The following is a 16,766-nucleotide window of genomic DNA, read 5'->3' as shown; positions in this document are numbered from 1 at the left end:
GGGAGCTCGGGGGGGCTTCCTGAAACCGGCTCCGTTTCCCCCTTCCGCAGAAGCCGGGTCTCACAGAGGTCCTGGTCACAGCCCCAGCGCCTGTTCTCAGCCTGTGCAGCTGCAGAAGCCCAGAGACCTTCTTTTGGGGGAGAAGCTTTTCTCTTCCACACCAGCTCTTTCCTCCTGCAGCCAGATTTGCCCCTGGAAGGTGCATCCCACCATTTGCTTTCCCTCTTCCCACCTCTCCAGGGCTGGTTACCCCAAAGCCCTGCCAAAGTGACCCCCCACCCACCCTCTTCATTTCCTCCTTGGCTTTGAGTGCTCCCCAAAGCCTTTACAGCCACCTGCAGACCCCAGCCCCATCACAAACCATGGCGCCTGGATACAGCACCCTGCCAGCACCCTCCTGCCCTCAAATCAGCACCCAGGGACACAACAGGTTGCAGTGGGAAGGAGCTTTGCTTCCCCCACCAGCTCTGCCAGACCCTTTGCTGGTGGTTTGGGGCACGGGACACCCATCCCAGTGCCTGCCTAGCCTTGGACAATCTGTTCTCCATCCCTGCCTCAATCCCACCACCTAAAAGGGGGATTTAATCACACCAGACACACCCCCTGACCTACAGCAGACGTACCCCACCTGAGGTACAGCCCTGAGTACACAAACCATGGGAGAGCACCAGATACAAGCGCTGGTAAATCCAGCTCCAGGATGGGGGCCTCATCAAAGCTCCACAGAGCTTCTCCCAGGTTAGGAGAGCACCAAGGCAAACACAGCACAGGGAGAAGCACCAAAAGCCAAACCAACACACCCCAAATTTTATTTGACTTGAGCTGCCTGGGACAGGACACACCACACTAAGTAATAACCCCCCCTCAGCCTCCAGGCCGGCTCTGGGGAGCTTTGCATGGCAAGAAAGGGGCACGGAGTTGCTCCTACAGCGACGGGAGCCGCCCCTGACAGAGATGCTTCGGGGGCTCCAGGCAATTAAGTAAATGAAGCGTTTCTAATCAGGAACCCGAGGACAGAATGCTGGGGGGGGAGGCAGGAAAAACACCCCCAACAACCTGCCCTGGGGCTGGGGCCAGCTGAGAGGCTTTTGGGAAGGGGGGGAGCAAGGGCAAAGTGAGGAGCAGCCTGTGCAATCAGCCTGCCGAACCATCTCAGGGCTCTGAGCATCGACTTCCTTGGCAGGGAACTTATTTTTTCTTCCTGCAAAAAGCAGAAGGAGGAGAAACGTGTGAACAGGGAGAAAAGCAGGGCCTGGAGGAGGAGGAAGCTCCTGCCCCAGCCAAAGGAAGCAGCTGCCACTTCCGCAGGGCAGGCATCCTCCCCAGGGATGGCTCCCAGCCGTCCCTCCTCTGCTCTGCCATCGCCCGGGGTGTGTGGGATGAAGGGGGCTTTCTCTGCTGAGCACCCACACACCGTCACACCCACGGGGAGAAAACCCTGCTCCTGCCCATCCCACTCCACCCAAATATTTTTCCTTCCTTGTTGTCTTTCACCAAAGCACCCACCCCAGCAGAGCTCAGCACCCACACGCTCCACAGAGCTCTCACCCCTCGTCACCTTGGGTGCAGGCACCCTCCCTGCAGCCCCCCAACCCAGAGCCCTGGGTCCCATGAGCGCTTCCCAGGACTGTGGATGTCACAGGATGCCATCTGGGGCCACGGGAGCCAGAGGGATTTTCCATCAGAGCAACTTACACGCCGGCGATGCGCTTGAGCAGCTTCTTCACCCAGGGGGCGTCAGGATTCACACACACCTTCCCCGAGGTCCGGAGTTTAATTCTGCAACGCAGGAGAGTTTAAAAGCATCCTCAAAGGCAGGGGTGGGAGCGGGCACAGGCGATGTGCAAGGCTGGGTGATCCTTTAGAGCCTCAGTGCACAGCAGAAAGCTGCTTGGGATGGGAGGAAGCCAGGGGACAGCCAGGAGAAGCCAGCTGTGTCCCCGTGCAGAGCAGAGCCCACGCCTGAAGCCCAGGTGTGTTGAAGGACAAGTGTTCTCTGTAGGTTTAACAAACCCAGTGGCTACAGAGATGTCACGCTCCTGCTCAGCAGGACTGCTTTAGCCAGGACAGCAGCTGTGAGTGAAGGGCCTGACTAATAATAACAATAGTAATAATACAGGGTTACAGCTCATCCTGCCTCAGTGCCTGAGGATGTGCTTCCTCCAAACCCCAAGCCCAGCACGCTTCCTGCTAAGCACCAGCATGAAGGAACCTGTGTTCCCTTCCCAGCTCGGCTGGGCTCTGATGTTCCGCAGCCCCGAGACACGAGGGGGGTCGCCCGGTGTTTTTGAAAGCCTGAGTTACCAGAAAGGGAGCAGCAAAGCAAAGTGGATGCAGAAGAAGATGATGCTGATGGAGCGGCACTGGCCCCAGCTGCTCTGCAGGGGCCAGAGGAGAAAGGCAGCAGCTTTCCACCCCAGCATCAGCACTTACATGATCTCCGTGCGCCGGCAGGTGCTCCCCACGGGTCTGATCTCGATGCTTTCGTACCTCTTGGGACTGATGTAGTCTGAGGTTGTCTTTACACACCGACAGCTGAGGTTCCCGTTCACCTCCAGGATGGCTGAGGGACAGAGGAGAAGGTGGTGACTCACAGACCGTTGCAGTGACGGAGGAAAAACTGTCCCTCCCCGCGCCTTCGCCAGCAAGAAGCTGTGCCCTGCCTCACCACCCTGCTCTCCCACAGCTCCCAGCAAAGGAGCACACCACACTCTTCCCTTTGCTCCCAGAACAACCCCCAGGTGCAGCCCCCATCTCCTCCAGCCCCTTTCAGGGCAGGATGCAGGTGATGCCCACCCATCGCCAGGACCACGGTGGGCTGGGAGACACCAGGATCTCACCTGCGTGGGCTGAGTGGGACACCAGCAGCAGCAGCAGACACAGGAGCACAGGGGCTCCGGTCCCCGACCCAGCCAGCACCTGCATCCTTGCGTAGGGCTCAGCCCCAGAGACAGACTGAGGAGTGGGGTGAAGCAAGGGTCTATTTATCTGGGAGGGTCACGCTCCAACACGAGCGGCCGCATCGCGCCAGCGGAGCGTGAGGAGAGAGGTGACGTCATTTCTCGGATGCTCCGGGCAGGCTGCTCAGAACCTGAGCTGACAGTGTCACTGCTTCGAGCAGGCATCAGGACAAGGTGCACATGTGGATCCCCCACATCATTTCCCCCCACACACCCCGTTTCTGGTTACTACAAACAGCCCCTGTTTGTTCCCTTTAACCATTCATTAGTCAACCACAAAAAAGAGAGCCCGGGCTAAAACGGGAGTGCAGAGCCTGGGTAAGCAGGGGGTTTTGAGATGCTCAGATATTTACATATTTGTTTCTTGGGGCTCTAATTCCACCACACTAATTTCACACTCTGACATCAGCAAAAACGCTGCACCATGGAAAAAAGCCATAATAAGGGGCTGCTGGTGCCTGTTTCCACTCCAACCCTTCGCACCGCGCGCTGGGCAGAGCCCCTGGGGAACGCGAGGGGTGACTGGAAGGGGCCCTGGAAGGGTCACTCCTACATCTCCACGTGTTGGAGCACTTTTGGGAGAGGAACAGGGGGAGAGGATGGCAGCAGGAAGAGGGACAGGGGCTGGGATGGGCTCAGGGATTGGCGAGGGGGAGGCCTCAGCTCTCCCCTGCCTCACGCCGCTGCAGCCCTGTAGTTCCCAGAGTGAACGTCTCTCTCCAGAACAATCCCAGAGGGAATGAATCCCCATCCGGATGCACAAGGAGCCAGGGGGGAGCGCCAGGGATGGCCATGAGGCTTTGCTCCCCGGGTGCATTTAGTATCCCATTGCTTGAGACCCGAAACAGCTTGGGCTCAGCAAGGGGGTGCTGCCTGCCCACCCATTCAGCTAAAGGGGCTGTTATGGCGTTCCCAGCTCAGGGACGCGCTGCGCAGAGCAGTCGGAGAGCCAGGTCTCCATGGGTCATGGCAGGGATCAGCAAGCAGCAGTGGGAAAACTACTGACCTCCAGGCAGGTGCATCCATGGCAGAGAGAAACCAGAGGGGATGGAGAAAGGGAGGTCAGACCACGCACACCCGCCCCGTTTGGGGCACCGTGGGACCGTTTCACAGCCACTGCTGGGTTTCCTCTTGAGATGGTGAAGGACCGAAATGCTGTGGTGCTAAGGGGAAATGGGCTCAAGCTGGGCCAGGGCAGGGTCAGATCAGATGGGAGGGAAAAGCTCTTCCCTGGCAGAGTTGTGGGGCTGTGGCACAGGCTGCCCAGGGAAGGGGCTGAGTCCCCAGCCCTGGGGGTGTTTAACAGAGGGGAGATGAGGTGCTCAGGGATCTGGGTCAGCACAGGACAGGGACGGTTGGACTCGACGGTCCCAAAAGTCTTTTCCAACCCTGTGATTCTGTTTCAGCACTCGGGGGGTTCAGCCCTGTAACACCAACCCCTTGGGCTCTCACACAGGATATCTGAGGCCCCTCACTACACAGCGACGGCTGCAGCAGCACCCCACGCTCACAGTTTCGTGCTGGGATGGGGCTGCCCTGAATAAGGCCAAGTCACCAGCCAGGAAGCAAAAGGGGAAGGGCACAGGCCAGGAGGAAGGAAGAGGGCAGAAGAAGAAAGCAAAAAAAAATGTGGTTGGGCAATAATGTTGTGAATTGGAGCTTTTAAAATCACATCAGCGTTTTATATAGTAATAAAATGGTGAACTAAAAAAAGGGGGGGAGGAACAGTCTCCCATTCAAACTAAGCTTCTCCTCTTTCTCTTAAAAACTTATGTTTCCTCCAAAATAGGTCCTGAAGTCTGGTGAAGGCTTCATTCAAGGCATGAAGGTCAGAAAGGGACAAGCAATACTTCAACTCCCCATAGACTGGGGTCACAGAGAGGCCAGGGACACTCTCCGTGAGCTATTCCCAGAGACCCACGGAGGGGGTGAGGAGGAGATGGCTTCCACACCGTGCTCTGCTGAGTGCTCAGAATTGTGACGTTTCCTTGCAGAGATTTATGGGAAGGAGCCCAACCTAGGGCCAGTCTGAGTGGTGTGGCTGGGTCACAGCAGCAGTCTCCTCAAAGAAGAGTCCACAGAGCGGTGCGGAAGGCAGTGGTTTGCTGGGGAAGGTCGCTGGCCACCAGCTCCAAGTGCTGTGGAGGCACCAAAGACACCGTGAAATGTCCCTCAAGTTCATGACTTCAAAGTGATCTTGCTTTAGAGCTGGGGAAAACCAAGAGAAGCAAAAGCAACTTTCCCCAGAGCTGCACAGCAGAGAGGAGAGGACAGTCAGGACACGTGGCCAGAGCTCTGAGTGCGGCTCTTCCACGGCCAAGAGGAAACGAACACCAGCCCTGGCAGCAGGCAAGGAAACTGGTATGGGAGGAAGCTACCCCTGGGAGACAGGCAACAAACAGACTGAGGTAACTCACGACCAAGACCATACACCAGACCTGTGGCTACAGGGCAGCCACCTCCTGTCTACCCCGGAGAGACATGGGAGCTACAGGAGGACGTTTCAGCTGGATGGCTTTAGAGGGGTCCTGGGCAATCAGTTCAGCCCCAGCGACCCCAGTTTTAGCCTGGAGCAGGCGTTTCCTCCCAGACTTAGGCAAGGTGCTTCCACTGAGGTTGTCCCCTCTAGGTTTGGGCTACTTTGTGCTGACATGTCTGTTGATGCCTATCCTCACAAGACTTCTTCTGTGATGGTTGTGGTGCTCATTAGCTCCCTTTGTACTCTGGATGAAACCCACATATCCTCCCTCAGTGGGAGGACAGAAGGACCTCCTCTTCCTCACAAGCACCAAGAAAGTTGTCGCCTTTGCAGCGGTGGCCTTGGCAGCAGCTCCAAGTAGGAGAAAAGGACACTGCTGGGACAAAATAACATGCTCACCCTAGGAATACAGGGAAGCAACAGCCATCGAAGCATCAGTGCCCCTGGCCTGGCCCAGAGATGCCTTTAGAAAGACAGCCCAAAGCATGGGCTCAGCTTTGCAACGTTGGCTGGTGGGTGGCATGGCAGCCACTGCCTGCAAGGCGATGGAGATGAACCAGCATCACCGGCCACTCCCTTTCAGACATCCCTCTTTGATTCATACCTAGACACAGACCCTCATAGCGAAGCCCAGCTCGGGCTCCATCTCTGAGGTGATGGGTTTCCCCCAGGAGGCCAGGGTAGCTTGGTGAATCCCCATCCCCTTGCCCCAGGGGCGCACGGCTGCGCTGCTGCTCCTCAGGCAGCGAGTTTCTGTTTCGGGTAGGAAAGGCAGAATAAACGCAGACGTGGAGAGAAAGGGGAACTCAGCAGAGGTACTGCCACCCCAGGGCTCCTGAATCATCTTCAGAGCAGTCAGGGTGGCTCTGACGCCTGACTGACGTGTGTCAGGGTAAGTGCTGTGAGGTTTCCTCTGGAAGGAAGAGCTCGCAGGCGGCGCGCTGCAGCGAAGGCCTGCCCATGCCAGGGGTAATTCGGAGAAGGGAGAGGGAGGGTGAGGAGCTGGCCCATCACTATTTTTAATCTACTCACTTCCTGGGTGCCAGTAATTCAGAAGATGCTGACCCACAGACTTGTCCCAGCCAGCATCAACTGAAACATACCCAGAGTCACAGTTGGAAAAGGCCTTCAAGCTCATGGAGTCCAACCACTTCTGTCCTGTGCTGACCCAGATCCCTGAGTACCCACCAAAACCCAAAGTGAGACCCCAGAGCCCCCCACACCTGTAAAAGAACCCCTTTTCCACATCTGGCCAGGATGGATGTCGATGCCATGGAGACACCTGCCCGCCTGCCCTTTGGGATTCAGAAGGGGCCGTGTCAGTGACACCCACAGCAAGGAAACCTCTGGGCCACACCGAAACCCCCGGGTTTGCCTGCAGAGAACAGGACCTCTCAGCACACCCCTCCTGTCTCCACAGCTCACCCAGCGCCTCTTGCAGGAGAGACAACAACTCTGCGTGTGGGGTTTGGGTTGTTGGGGTTTTTTAAGTTACCCCCCAAACAAAAAAACCCCAAACCCCAGTGGGGTGAATTATCCACACTGTGGTTTGTGGTCCATCACCTGCTTCACAGATGAAGATGCCTCCTGACTAAAACACCTGCTCCAGCCCCAACCAGGTCAGCACCACGTGGAAGCCCGGGAACAGGCACTCCACACCGAGCACAGCTTCCAGCCCAAAGCTCCTTCTGGCCCAACCGGGATGTTCTCCATTCCCTCATGGCACCTACACCTCAAAAACACCTTCCCACCCAGGCTCTGTTCCTTTATCCATGTATGACAGCAACACCTGCAACCCCCTTTCCTCCCCCCGGGTTGCATTTTAAGAAGAATCGCTCCCTTCGTACAACTGACCTGTTAATCAAAACATCACGAGCCCAAATCCGCAAGCAAGAGCCAGACCCCACCAACGGGACGGGACGGCCCAGGGGAAGGGCAGGAGGAGCCAGGACGTGTGGGTCCCCGAAGCCCCGTGCCGTGGGCACCGGCGCAGACACAAGTCGGCACTCGGATGCACACCAGCCCGTGCTGAGTGCAGCAGACACCAGGTATGGAAGTGAAATCTCAACACCACAATTAGCCAGAGCCTAACGACGGGTCCAGAATTAGGCTGGTTGAACTACTGACCGAGCTGCCTTTGAAGGAAGGGAACACAGGCCAGCTGGTGACACAGCACGGGGACAGGACCTCATGTCGGGCTCATTTTGGGAGACACCGGTATCTCCTCCTCTGGAGAGATTCCAGCCCCGTCTGGACGCCGCCCTGTGTGCCCTGTCCTAGGGACCCTGCTTGGGCAGGGGGTTGGACCCCATGGGGTCTGGAGGCCCCTTCCAACCCCTACTATTCTGTGAAGCTGTGACCAGTGGCATGGCAGAGCGTGCCACTCAGCCCCAGAGCAGGGACAGATTCTGGGACATCCCACCCACCCCAGAGATGCAGATGGCACCATCACAGACTCACAGAGTTGTAGGGGTTGGAAGGGGCCTCCAGAGCCCGTTGAGTCCAACCCCCTGCCAGAGCAGGGTCCCCAGGACAGGCTGCACAGGGGGGAAGCAGTGCTGTCCCTCAGAGGCACGCCTGGGAAGGGGGGAGCACGCTGTGCCGTGCGGCACCAGAGACACGAAGGGTGAAATGAAGGCCCAGAGGCCTCACCCTGGGCCACGGGCCCGGCTCCCTCACTGCTCATTTGCATGGGGGGCTCAGGAACCGGTCTAGACGCCGCAGGTGCCGCCGGGCGAGCGCCCGTTACCCATTTGCATAGGGGCTGCGGGCGGTGGGGGGACTCGACGCCCCGGCGCAGGGGCCAGTGGATGATGAGCCAAAACCAAGTCGGGCTGGGGCAGGGAGGGAGCCAGTCAATCACAAGGCAGCTCCTTGTACGCCAGACGCACCCTCGCCGTGGCCTCACTGCTCCCCGTGCGTGGGTGGTGCCACTTCCACCCAATTCACCCTGCGTCCTGGCTGGCCAGGAGGGACGTCTCCTGTCAGCACTTAATTCTGGGGCTGGAGGAGAAGCAGTCCAGGTTTAATCTCAATGGCTGGACCAAAACACATCCCTAGAAGCTCGCCCAGCCAGAGCCAGCCTGTGCTTCACAAGAAGGGAAGCTTCCACCAAATTCGAAGGCTGCCCCCATACCCCCCAGCACCTCTCCCGGGACAGGAGGAAGATGCTGCCACACTGGTGATGCTGCTCCAGGAGACTCACACAACAGGTGCGTAAAGAGAGCCACAGAGTCATGTCACAGAGCTGTAGGGGTTGGAAGGGACCTCCAGAGCCCATGGGGTCCAACCCCCTGCCAAAGCAGGGTCCCTGGGACAGGGCACACAGGTCGGTGTCCAGACGGGGCTGGAATCTCTCCAGAGAAGGAGACTCCACACCCCCTGGGCAGCCTGTCCCAGGGCTCCCTCACCCTCACTGGGAAGAAGTTCTTCCCCACATTGGGGGGGAACTCCCTGTGCTCCAGCTTGAGCCCATCGCCCCTTGTCCTGTCCCCACAGACACTGAGCAGAGGCTGCCCATGTCCCCCTGTGTCCCACCCTTCAGCTATTGATACCCAGTGATCAGATCCCCTCTCAGGCTGCTTCTCTCCAGGCTGAACAGCCCCAGCTCACTCAGCCTTTCCTCACAGGGGAGATGCTCCAGGCCCTTCAGCATCTCCGTAGCCCCTCTGGACTCTCTCCAGGAGATCCCTGTCTGTTTTGTGGTCTCACAAGGTCTCCTCCCCTTCTCCTCAGAGCATGACACCTCAACACACACAGCTAGGAGCTGGCAGGTTTGGTTGAAGCTGTATTTGTAATTTATTTTTTCAAAACATCAGTGGTTTCTGTTTTAGCTGAGCGGGTAACTGAGCTGCCTCTGTGAACAACCCCTACCCGAAACTGTGGCTTTCTGGTAAAGCTGAGCGTGGCCCTGACCCACGTTTTGCTGATTCAGTCAGCAGCTCATCTCCAGCCAGTTCGCACCTCTGGCTTTGTAACCTGGCACAGCCTCCCTCAGCCACAACCACCAGCCTCCCCGGTGTGCAGCAGCAGATCTCCGCTTCACACATGTGTTGGGTGACTCATTTCCCAACAGATGACACCTCTTTCCAGAGATGACCTACTGACATCTCCCCCGTTTCCCTCTCCTTCAAAGGGGTGTTTACAGACCTTGTGCTCGCAGTGCCTGACATTTCCTGTCTGATGGAGCAACATCAGGTTCATCCACCCTACATGTGAAGTTCACACCAGCCACACATGAGGTCCAGCTCCCCTCCTCGAAGAGGGTCCTGCCTGATGAGGTCCAACAACGAGTTTCTGTCACCTCTGAGTCACTTACGAAGGGTTTGCAAACCCCCAGAGCCCACAGGACCCACTTCTCCAAGCAGGAATCGCACAGAGAGACACAGCCTGGCCCATTCACAGCCTGGGGTGAGCTACCCAGAGGTCAGGAAACCAAGGCAGCAGGATGGACCAGCTGGATGGGCTGAGAGATGAGCCCCAGTCCCCCTGGGAAGAGATGCAGAGAAGCCACCAGAGCACTAATCCTCACCCCAAGTCCTTGGGCTGCTGGCAGCACGAAGTGAGCACAGTCTGGAGCACCAAAATGTGCTACTTTTGGAAGAGCCACATGGTGGGGCAGGAGAGGGAGTGATGGTCCCAGTCCCAGGCAGGTACAGATGAATGCTTGCTCTCCTGGTTGCCCTGGGCAACCTTGTGTAGCTCCAGGCCTGGAGGTTGGTGTTCCTGCCTGTGGCAGGGGGCTGGAGCTCTGTGACCCTTGGGGTCCCTTCCAACCCAGACCAGTCTGTGAGTCTGTGGTGATTACCCTCTGCTACTGGGGGATAGTGCTACCCAAGCCCACCCCAGCACACCCCAGCACACCCCTTCTGCCACGAGGTACTTGTACCCAAATGTACCAGGAACAGACCCAGACTCAGCCATCAGTCTTGGGCTGAGTCGTTATCCTCATTAATGTCTACTCATCACTGAGGCCTTTCCTTAGCCTCTTTAGGCCAGGTGTCTCCCCACCTCTTCTCCCCAGGGAAGATGCTTTCCCCACACGCCAGCCACAAGCCACCCTGAGAGTAGTCACATTAAATAGAGAAATTCAAGAAAAAAGCCCACCAAGAGCGACTGTTCTCTAGCAGCCAGCAGCAATGCACAGGGTAAGGAGGGGAAACCCAGGTCTCCACTGAGAAGGAACCATGTGGCTGCAACATGAATGCCTTCTTGGGAGATGAGCAGCCTCCTGCCCCTTGGAAAGCCCCTTCTCAGCCCTTCTCTTGGGCCCAGCATCCCTGAATCAGCACTTGGGACGTCAGCGCCCCACGCGCGCAGCTGCGCCAACGCCGCTGCCCAGAGATGCTGCTCCCGACAGAGAAGGAGGAACTCGAGGCCAACTTCTGCAAAGGACCCAAATCTCACCAGCTGAGGGAATCAATACTGAAAGGAGTTGTCCAGCACTGCTCTGGGGGGGTGAAAGAAAGGCTGGTGGAGCTCACAGGTCACGCTCAAAGCTGGAAGCTCTGCAGGCTCTGGCAAGGGAGGCAGATGGCAGGGCAACGTGTGGGGAGAGAAGGGAGGCACCAGGAGGTGCTGGAAAGTGAAACCAAGCAGCACAAACCCACAGACCATGAAAGCTGCTTTGATCTTTCCAAAGCTTTTATCTTGGTCATTGCTTACAAACACACCCTGAAAACCAATACAGCCTAAAAAGTCCCACCTGTCACAGGGTGAGCCCTGGGTCGGGTCCAGAACATCCCCAGACCCGTCTGCACATCTGTCCCCCCCCTCACACCCCATCTTCCCCCAGCTCAGGTGACCATCTCTTGCAAGCACAGGCTGGAGCATCCCCTGGCTTGAGGTTTTGTCTTGCAGGAAAGGTCTTCCAGCCCAGACATGAAGCTTCCTGCCCCAGCCAGCCACACACAAGGGGAAAACAGGGGGAAGCAGGTTTTACACAACCAGGGTACACAGCAAGGAAGCTGCTCTAGGGATGAAAGCTGCCTGATTGCCTGAGACTGCAGAGGAGAAGGATACCAGTTAACTCTGTAGAATCCTAGAATGTTTAAGGCTGGAAGGGACCTTCAAAGGCCATCTAGTCCCACCCTGCAGTGAGCAGGGACATCTTCACTACAGCAGGTCACTCAGAGCCCCAGCAAGCCTGACCTTGGATGTTTCCAGGGATGGGGCCTCCACCACCTCTCTGGGCACCCTGGGCCAGTGACCCACCACCCTCAGAGTGAAGAGCTTTTTCCTGACACCCAACCTAAATCTCTCCTTTTCCAGTTTAAACCATCACCCCTCATCCTATTGCTATGTTTTCTCCTGCAGTACATCTCCCAGTGCTCCAGCAAGGATTCACTACTGCTCCCCTCCACCCCCTACATCCATTTCAACACAGTGATTTACTCCCTTAAGGTCACAAAGAGCCGTCACATCCCCATCCACATCACCAAGCAGCCTGGGCCAGCACAGTACCTGCAAAGCATCAGCCGATCTGCAGACATCCAGCCTCTCACGTACACCAGGGGCTGTCTGATTTTCATCCCAGACTCAGACTAGTCCAGTCCTGTGGCCCAAACACCCATGGGATGCTGGCCCATGTCTGGTGTGCCTCATCACCCTGTCGAGCCTCTCAGAAGGGAGCCACGTTCACGTCCTCAAGGAGCACCCTGTAGGAAGGAGCACGGCAGTGATAAGCGGGGTCACTGGGGGTGTTTAGTCACAACTTACCCCCCCAAACCAAACCAAACACAACCCCCACCCACCCCAACCCATGAGATCCAAACTGAAACACTAACAAACACAAATGGCTCAGCGTGGCAGAGCTGTGGGGCTGTGGCACAGGCTGCCCAGGGAGGGGCTGAGTCCCCACCCTGGGTGTGTTTAACAGAGGGGAGATGAGGTGCTCAGGGAGCTGGGTCAGCACAGGACAGGGAGGGTTGGACTCCAGGGGCTTAAAGGGCTTTTCTAACCCTGTGGCTCTGAAGTAACAGCCAGGATGCTACATGAAGCAATTCAGCTGTTTGCCACAACCCTGCAGAATTCAGCTGATCCCTCTTCCCAACCACCACATTAACCCCAGATTTGAGCACAATCCTATATTTACAAAAGGAAGGGACAGACAGGACTGTTCAGAGCCTGAAAAGCCCCCAAGGGAAAAGAGATATTGAAAATAAAAGACTAAAGAACCACACATGTCATGGTACCAAACCCACACCACCACCACCATCGCTCCAGCAGAGCAGCTGCACAGGCTGCTCAGTGAGGAGCCAACAGGAGGCACCTCCTGGGCTTGGTGCTGAGGTCCTGCCCCACCTCCCAGACCCGTGCCAGTGAGGGGTGTGCTGTCCTGTGGCTTTGCCTCAGGCTTGTGCTGGAGCCAGACACTGACTGGGAGTCAGGCTGGGTGAGGAGCTGGTGCCACACTGTGCTGGACAACCTAAGGCTACGAAGGGTCAGCTGGAACATGACCCAGCACACGACACCTCGGCGCTCCAAGGGACATGATCCTCAGAGGTGACTTGAGACCAACGCCTAACGGGAACGGCTCCTGCTCCCAGCCAGTACAAGCCATGCCCTGAGGAAGCACACGCTTCCCAGCAGCTGTGCCAGCCTTCCCAGACTGAGACACAGGCAGGGCTGGTGCTGACAGGACACGACATGCTCGCTGCCACCCGTGCCTTCCCTGCTGAGCAGGGTGGCCTTACAGACTGCAGGTACTAGCAGGGTCAGGGCGATGCTGAAAGCTCACCTGGATGTTCACAACAGAAAACAGAGAGAGACACCGTGTCTGCCAAGCACCACGGGTGAAACCCTCGTGTTTCCATTCATCCTTTACCCAGTAACAGCCCTGCAGCCTCCAGGAAGCTTAAGCAGACACCCAGACGTGTCGTGGCTCCAGGCCCATCACACCACCCACACAAAGGCACCCTTGCAGAGGTCCAAAGGCAAGGGAAGGCAACGGGCATGATGCAGTTTTAAAAACACCTTCTGACTAGGAGGATACTTGCTCAGGGTATTTTCCAGGGCCCAGAGGAGAGGAGAAAAGGAAGAAAAACAGAAAAAAAGGAAAAAAAAAGCCAAAACCCCCTCCACAAACTTAAGCACCTTCCTTAAACTGCTGTCCCTCTACTCACTCACGTGGAGCTGCTCAGTTACATCCAAAGCAAGCTGGTACCTCTGCAAACCACCTGCCACAGGCTGGAGCGGGCAGGGCCACGGGTCTGCACGGGAGGCTGCAGGGAGGCTGCAGGGGCAGCGAGGAGCTTCCCCCAGCCCCACAGAGCCGACCCCAGCCGGGCTCAGGGCCAAGGCCGAGCCCAGCAGCGCCGGTCTCAGGCCCCAGGAAGCACAGGGAGAGGGAGAAGCCCCCTCTGGAGCAGGTTTGCTGGGGGGCTGTGACCCCATGGGGCCCGTGACCCCATGGGGCCCTGTGACCCCGTGGGACCCTGTGACCCCGAGGGGCCCTGTGACCCCGAGGGGCCCAGGCTGCAGCAGTCTGGGCCAGAGGGACTGAGAGACACTCTGTGGTTCTATGGCTGCCCCACAGCACTGACCCACACCGGGGCAGCTGGGGGGGCTGAAGCCCCCGGGGAAGGGACTCCCCTGGGAGCAGCTGGTGGAGGGCTGTCTGCTGTGGGTGGGACCCCACGGTGCAGCAGGGGAAGGGGTGAGGAATGGCCCCCACCCTGCCTAAGAAGGAAACCAGCTGGTAAGGAAAGCCAACAGTGCAGCTCTGGTGGGTGCCTGTGGCTGGGGCAGAAAAAGCACGGATGGGCTGAGCAGGTTGTGGGTGCTGAGCCACAGCCAAGGAGTGAGCTCAGCCCGACACCTCCTGGTGCCTCAGGGCACGACAGACACCAGGGCAGCTCTGCAGAGAGGATCCCAGAGAAGGGAAACGAAGCAGGGGAAGTTTCTGGCACACAAGAGTGATGAGGAGCAGCTGAGGGAGCTGGGACTGCTCAGTCTGGAGGAGGGGAGGCTCAGGGGAGACCTCCTTGCTCTCTCCAGCTCCCTGAGAGGAGGCTGTGGGGAGCTGGGGCTCAGCCCCTTCTCACAGATACCCAGTGACAGGACAGAGGGAATGGCTGTGAGCTGTGCCAGGGGAGGGTCAGGTCAGGAATGAGGAGACATTTCTTCTCCCAAAGAGCAGTTGGGCATTGGAAGGGGTTGCCCAGGGAGGTGGGGGAGTCACCGTCCCTCGGGGTGTTCAAGGAGAGGTTGGATGAGGGACCTGGGGACACCTTTACACACTGTATTCCCAGGAGCTGCTGCTTGCACCCCTCTTAAGCCTCTGACATTGCAACTTTGCTTTTAAACAGCAAACTAAACCAAGACACAGTACCTCACATCTCAGCATGATGCCCTCTCTCCTCAATGTGTGCATTACACACCCACTAGGAGACAGCACTGGGACTTGAGGGTCTGAATTTCAGCCACCTGATGAATTGAACTGAGCAAAACCCCTTCTCACACTCACTCAAAACAATCAGGTCACCCCAAAGCCTTCCTCTTCGCTGCCAGGGACCAGGGCACAGCAGAACGAGCATCCAAGCTGCAGCACCTGGAAAGGGTGAGTCTGAGCACAAGGAAATTAATGCTAGAAAGGGTTTTCCCACCCCTGGACAGGGGATTTTCTTTTCTACCCTACTTGCTGAGGGCTGGGGAGCTGTGGTCTCCATGGCAGTGGGAAGTATTTCCCCAGCAGTTTGGGCTGGGTGGAAGGTGGAGGTGGTGTCCAAGGGAGGCCCTTGGGAAGATGTTTCCCCAACATAACACATCCACATGGGGTATCTCCTTAGTGTAACCAAACCCAGGGACTTTCCTTCTGCCTCTGAGCAGGGGACTGACCGGGGAACAGAACCATCCCCATCACGTGGATACAGGACTCAGACTCCTCACGCCAGAAGCGAGCTGTGGAGCAGAGAAGCCCCAGCCAGGTTCTCCCTTTGCAGTGGCACCACAAGGTCTGTGTGCAGCCTCCTCCTCAGCTTCAGAGCCACAGCTGGGGTTTTAGTCCATCACATGGGCCATGTGGCACAGCTGTCCAGGTCTCCTCTTCTCACAGGAAGATGTTTCATCTGGTTTGAGGAAAGACCTGGGGAACAGCTGGGACAGGGAGCCCAGCAACTCACCGTGGGCAAGGCCTGGTGGCAGATGCCTGGAGAGGACTGGCTGGACAGACAGACACCCTTCCCAGCACGTGTGTCTGCATCCAGGGGTTCACAAAGGCAGGTGCAAAGCAGGGCTCCCCAGGAGGCCCAGGGCTCAGCACCACTAGAGAGCATCAGCCACCAGTGCTGCAGAGGGCAGCTGAGCAAGGAAAAGTGGAGTGGGGAGGGAGACTTTCCTACAGCCCAGGGTAACCCAAGGGTCTGGGTCACAGGCAGAGGATGGCAGCCAAAGCCAGCTGACTGTATGGAAGAGCTTTGAACACCTTTGTAGGTGTTACACGTGCCTGCTCTCATCCCAGAGGGATTTTACCCACTGCCCCCCTTCAGAAAGGCAGTTTTCAGGAGTATTGCTGACCCACCAGCTTCCATTCCACCTCCCAGTTTATCACTTCTGTTAGTGACTGGGGTGTGATAAAGCTGGAGCTGGCCAGTGCCTGGTGACATCAGACCTGAGCACTGCTGGGTGCCACACCAAGAGCTGGTCACCCCCAGGGATAGGCAAGGAGATGGGATGTAGCAGAGGACCCAGAGACTGGCTGTCAGGATGGGAAGCACAGAGGAAACTCGGGTCTGGGGAAGGATAAAGGGAAAGAGGAGAAAGGAGGAGGATTTCCTCCTCTCACAAAGCACAGGGGTTGGGGTAGTGCTCTTTCCCAGGCAGGAGCAGTAGCAACCTGTGGAACTGGCTCCACTTGATGTCCTGCAGCAAATCAGAGTTTAGGGGAGGCTTTTGGGTGGGGAGAGGTACAGAGGCATCCTGGAAATCTAGAAACACAGGTTAGACCCTACAGACCCTGCAGCAATGTAAATGACCTTCAGGTTCAGGGAGGGTGGAAGAAACCTCCTTGGCAGCATGGGGATGGCTCTGGAAGGTGAGGAGGAGGAGGAGATGCAGACAGAGGTTACAGCTGAGGAACGTATGCTATGAAGGACCCCCCATCACTGAACTATCCAGAGCAGGACCACCCAGACTAAACACAAGTGTTACTGTTCATCTGCACACCTGGAAACAACTGGAACCTGACAATGGCACAGGCAGCCAGTGTGCCACCTCAAAAAGCAGAGGAACACTAACCCCCAACAAGCAGAGCTTTCCTGCCAGGAGCTGCTGGAGAAACTGATTTCTCCTGGGTTGTTGCTTGCAAAGGAGATTTGCATCCCATAGAC

General features: G+C 57.3%; 1 protein-coding gene across 1 annotated transcript; it reads right to left on the bottom strand.

Moving 5' to 3' along the window:
• Window positions 1-1,102: 1,102 nt before the first annotated feature.
• Window positions 1,103-2,925, bottom strand: LOC311191194 (C-X-C motif chemokine 5-like; the record flags this gene model as incomplete). Its single annotated transcript, XM_084263293.1, has 4 exons — window positions 1,103-1,201; window positions 1,696-1,779; window positions 2,434-2,563; window positions 2,841-2,925. The coding sequence occupies 4 exons, from the start codon at window positions 2,923-2,925 to the stop codon at window positions 1,189-1,191; spliced, it is 312 nt and encodes a 103-aa protein (XP_084119419.1). The 3' UTR covers window positions 1,103-1,188.
• Between the last annotated feature and the right edge of the window lie 13,841 nt (window positions 2,926-16,766).

Source organism: Gallinula chloropus (assembly GCF_964237585.1).
Source record: "Gallinula chloropus genome assembly, chromosome: 4".
NCBI lineage: Eukaryota > Metazoa > Chordata > Aves > Gruiformes > Rallidae > Gallinula > Gallinula chloropus.
Note: the sequence above shows the minus strand (reverse complement) of the source record. Positions and strands in the feature narration are given on the sequence as shown.